Source organism: Monoraphidium neglectum (genome assembly GCF_000611645.1).
Source record: "Monoraphidium neglectum strain SAG 48.87 unplaced genomic scaffold scaffold04217, whole genome shotgun sequence".
NCBI lineage: Eukaryota > Viridiplantae > Chlorophyta > Chlorophyceae > Sphaeropleales > Selenastraceae > Monoraphidium > Monoraphidium neglectum.
The window spans coordinates 1-4860 of NW_014009412.1; the positions used below are offsets into that span (position 1 = coordinate 1).

A 4860-nucleotide genomic window follows, 5' to 3' on the forward strand; every position below is an offset into this window, starting at 1 on the left:
GCAGGGGCCAGGGCGGGGATGGCGGCCTCGTAATCGGCGACGCTGCTGAGAAAGCGCTCGACTGCGGAGGATGTGCAGATGGGTGGGCAACACCAAGTTGGTGGTGGTGGGGGGAAGCGAATCAAGTGGCACTGCGGGTGGCGGCCTCCCTAGAAAATCGGCTTGCAGTGCGTCACTCAGTGGTGCGGCCGCACCTGAGCCATACTGGACGGCGAGGTTAGCGGCTTCTTCCGCGCTGAGCGGACCCCCAGGCGATATGAGCGTCATTTGTACAAGCCCGGCCAACCCGGAAAGAGCCGGGAGATCACATCGATCTACCCAAGAGCAGCTGGGCGTTCAAATGCCGTACACGCACATTGCAAAACTATGGATATCCTCTGTATGCATTCAATTTGTCGCGTATACTCCACTTGAGTTCTACCGGTACAATATTGGACCTTGCTGAGTCCTGAGTGTGATAGCAACAAACCGCTTCTTATCGGCCCTGCACGGCTGTAGACAAAGGCGCACGCGCGTATCGTGAGGATTCATTCTTTGCTGCACAGGGGGTACACGCGCCGGCGACCTTCCGCCGCGCCCCACGTGACGCGCTGCAGAGCCACATTGGCGCACACTGCAGCGAGCCCCGTGGGCCCGACCATAGCGCAGCTGCCAGCGCGGGCCGCCCGCCGCCATCCAAGGCAGGCGGCCCCACCATTGGCGCTGCCGTCAGCACGGGTGCGACACCGCCTGACCGCAGCGCCGCGCCAGGCGCGCCATGGCGTGGCGGGAGGCCGCCCCTGCGGCAGGGCCGCCGCGGCCGCGGTGCGCGTCGTTCGTCAGCCCCCACGCCGGCAGCAGGGCGGCTTTCTGGTACCTCCTGCTGCCCTCCGCGGCCTTCCTGGCGTTCCTGGTGGGCTTCGGGGGAAAGGCTGCGCCTCTAATCGACCTCCCAATCAACGGCAGGCCCGGCCCCGCACAGTGCCATGTCCAGCGCTGAAGAAACTCAAGAAGGGGCCGTGCCGACGCGCTCCGCCCCTCGCAATTCTCACGTGTTGTTGGGTGCAATCCCCGCCAACCCCATTGTCTGGGACCGCCTCTCCCCCCCCCCTTGAGGGCAGGGGCTGCGCTTCCAGGCGTCCCTGCGGAAGCTGCAGCGCAGCCGCTCGCAGGTCATGGGCGTCTACTACGCCTTTGCCTGGGTGGCGGCGCTGCTCGCCGCCCTGCGCTGCCTCGTGCAGCTGCTGCCGGCCCCCGGGCTGTGGAACGCGCTGTGGCTGGTGACGCAGTCTGGTGGGTTCATGCAAAGTCGCAGACATCGGCCGGGGCCGCTGAAGGGGGGGAGGGGATGGGCGCCGGGCGTGCCGCCGCGCCTCGAGGTGTCGCAGCGAGGTGCCTCGACAGGCGGAAACGATTTGTGGTGCGTGCAGCATGCCAAAGCCCCGCGTCGGCGCTGCCGCCTCTCCTCATGGCGCCATGACATGGCGGGCGGCCCCTGTGTGGGCCATTCTTTCGTGGCAGGCATGCTACTGCTTGAGGTGTCTGTTCTGGTATTCCTGGTCCCAGGGCTGGCCGCCACCACGCAACAGGTGGGGCACTGGCCGTATGCCTTGCTTGGCCGCCCGGCGCAGCCGCTGGTGCACTGCAGCCCCCAGCAAAGCTCGCTGGATGCGGCAGGCGTCAGGAGCACGCACGTTTGCTCCTCGCGCACCGGCACGGCCGACTGCATTGCTGGCCCATGCCGGAACGCGCACGGCGTCAGCCGCTGGCCCCCCCCTTGCTGCTCGCTTGTGACCCCTTGCATGCGCCACGCACCCCCCACCCCATGCGTGGGCAGGCGCTGGTGCGCACCCTCGGGGTGGCAGGCGCCGCGGCCGGCGTCGACGCCGGCGTCAAAGCGCTCTACATTTACGCACTGCATGTCCCCCTGCTGCTGGACGGGTGCGCAGCCTCCGGGGTGTCGTTCAATTTCGTGTCTTCAAGCCCGCCGACTCCGCGTCTCGGCCTGGGCACGCACCGTCGGCCTCGGCGCAGCTTGCTGCAAGCCTGCCACCTGCGCACGCCAAAGCCTTTGCCTCCTGCGTGCGTCCATCGCCCCTGCGCTCCTTCCCGTCTCCCCCACCCCCCCTCCTCAAAAACAACCCCGCAGCTCCACGGCGGCCGACCCCTTTGGCGACGCGCGCTGGAGCAAGTGGAGCTTCTGGCTCGTCCGCGCCGCGCTGCCCGCCGCCGCCTACTGCTACGTCGCCGCGCTGCCCTCCACGCCGCACCGCGCCCTGCTGCCCGCAAAGCCAGAGCTCTCGCGCCATGCCGCCTGCCTCGCCGCGGCCCACGCGCTCCAAGCGCTCGGCGCGGCGCTGGTCGGCAGCCGCGCGGGCGCGGGGTACTGCGTGTTTGGGGCGGGGGCGTGGCTGTACGACGCGCTGTTCCCGCCTCTGGTTTACTGCACGTTCCTGCTGGGCTTCTTTGGGGCGGATGAGCTGGATACTGACCTGTTGCTGTACTCTGAAATGCGGGAGGCCGAGTTTGTGTGAATTTGGGGGTCGGGAGGGGGTCGCGTGCGCGGCTCCGCCGTCGCTCTCTTATGCTGTCGCCGTGTGGTGGGGGTCGTGTGACCTCTCGGAAGGAACGCGCAAGTCCTCGCTGTTACTCTGCTGTTGCATCTGTACTGCCATTCACCGAGCGATTGGGGCACCAGTTGTTTGGGAGCTCCCGCCCCCCTTTGGGCACCCATGCGCCTCGCCGCCGGCGCTGACTCTGGCCTACCCCCGCCTGGTTGAAAGGAAACGGGGGGCGCTCCGATGGGAAGAATACAGCGGCCTGCTCTGCATGTTGCCTTGCGCTGATAACAGGCTTTTGCTCCAAACAAACAGCCCTTTTTACTCTGTAACGCACGCTCGTCGTTCCAGCCAGACAGTGTGTGGTGGTGTGGCCGCTCGGCTGCTGGGCGTGTAGCGGGATGGTCATGCGTTTCGGCGGTCGCTGTCTGTGACGCACGTGGTACCGCCAGCGGCCAAACAAAGGCTTGTAACTTGCCACAGAGTAAAGCCACAGCGTGGGGAAGGATGATTGTGACTCCCAATCAACGAGGTGCTCCTGGGTACAGCCAGCTGTGTACAGGCAGGGGGTGCTGTCAACCCCCTGCCCTCGCTGCCGCATGCAACGTGCGGGTGTGGGGACCTGTTGCAGACACGGTTCACGCGGGTGGGTTGCGACCACGGACTCCCTGGGTGCAAATATGTAACTCTCCATGTGTTGCGCATGATCACTGGGCACCCAAAACAGCGGCGCGCTCAAGTCCACATGGCCACTGCACCACCACAACTTCAAACCTCACCACTCCCCGCCCGCCACGCCTGCGCCGGGCCCAGCGCCCCCCGCCGGCCGCCTCATCGCATCTGTCCCCATCAGCGCCCAAACAGGCCCCCGAGCCCGCCGCCGCCGGGCTCCTTCCCGAGCACCTTGGACGACGTGACCCTCCACCTTCCGTCCGCCCCGGCCGCCACGCGGTACTCCACATCATATTCGCTGGCCACCGACTCGGCGCGCCGCCCGTCCACGCCGAACATGCTGCTCGACTCGCGCAGCGACGCCTCGACCCGCGCGGCGCCGGGGCCCTCGGGGTGCACGCGCGACACGCGCAGGCCGCCGAGCTTGAAGCGCTGGAACCAGCCGCGCGATGCGTACTGATCGCACTGCGCGCGCAGGTGAGACAGCGCCGAGCCGTCGGCGACGGCGGGCAGCGCCGACGAGTCCCAGTCGGGGCCGAGCGCCTGCCAGCGCGCCTCCTGGTACGAGCGCACGAGCCGCGCTGCCGAACCCGCGTCGAGGGCGGCGGCCGCGGTCGCGGCCGCGACGGGCGTGGCCGAGCGCGCGTGCGCGCCGCTCGGAGCGGGCGCGCCGCGCAGCACGCAGGCCGCCAGCGCGAGGGCCCCGACTGCCGCCGCGGCGAGCTTGGCGGCCCCTGCTGGGTCGACGCCGCGTGGCAGCGCCCGCTGCAGCGCGCCTATCACCTCCACCACTTGCCGCGGCAGCTGCCGCTGCAGCTGCTGCAGCTGCTCCTGCTGCCGCCCCGCCCCAGCCAGCTGCCCCGGCCGCCTCATCCAGGCGTCCGCCGCTCCGGTCCGCCCCTCCGCCTGCCGCTCGTCCTCGTCAGCGCTGATGTCACCGCCAGCTCCCCAGCCGCCGCCGCCGCCGATGCCACGCGGCAGGGGGTCGGCCCAGCTGTTGTCTCGGGGGTGGCCGGCATGGGCACCCTCAGCAAAATCGTAGGCCGCCTCCACGCCGCCCGGCAGGCCAGCCGGCGGCCACTGCTCGGGGGCGGGCCGGTCGTCGGCGTCCCAGTCCTGGTGCTGCTGCCGTTGCTGCCGCCTGGGGGCGTCCGAGCCGTCGCCGCCGGCGCCGCCGTCCCCCTGGCGCTCTAGCAGCCGTTGCGCGCCCCTGCCTTGCTGCGCCGCTGTCTCGGGCGCGTGCGCCAGCGCCGCGCGCACCGCGGCCGCCGCGCGGCCGAACTGGGTGTGCACGCCGCCTGCAACGGCGGCGAGGGCGTCCACGGCGGCCGCGGCCGCGGGCGCGACGCCGGACTCGCCGCGCGCCAGCTGCTGCTGCACGCGGGCATTATTGAAGTATGCGCTCAGGCTGCAGTTTGAAGTGTCGCCCGCCGTATCTGGGAACATGGCGAAGCCGATCTGCGAGGGAGGGGTCGGGCGACAACGCCAGCGTTGTTGCGCCGGCTGGGGCAGGCTAGGAAGCGTGTGCCGCGGCACACGCAGCGCTGACTCCCCCGCGCAGCAGCAGCCGCCCGCGGCAGTAGCAGCGCGCAAAAGGAGACAACAGCCGTTCAAATATCGAAGCTTCCCCCCAGCCCCGGCTCCTCACGCC

The 4860-nt window shown here is 69.6% G+C and overlaps 2 protein-coding genes across 2 annotated transcripts; one reads left to right on the forward strand and one right to left on the reverse strand.

Moving 5' to 3' along the window:
- Positions 1-1154: 1154 nt before the first annotated feature.
- MNEG_14041 (hypothetical protein) lies at positions 1155-2513 on the forward strand (the record flags this gene model as incomplete). Its single annotated transcript, XM_014037486.1, has 4 exons — positions 1155-1272; positions 1546-1568; positions 1817-1920; positions 2129-2513. 4 exons carry the CDS (start codon positions 1155-1157, stop codon positions 2511-2513), a joined length of 630 nt encoding a protein of 209 aa, XP_013892940.1.
- Positions 2514-3386: 873 nt separating this feature from the next.
- MNEG_14042 (hypothetical protein) lies at positions 3387-4655 on the reverse strand (the record flags this gene model as incomplete). The annotated part of the gene is made up of 1 exon (XM_014037487.1): positions 3387-4655. One exon carries the CDS (start codon positions 4653-4655, stop codon positions 3387-3389), a length of 1269 nt encoding a protein of 422 aa, XP_013892941.1.
- Between the last annotated feature and the right edge of the window lie 205 nt (positions 4656-4860).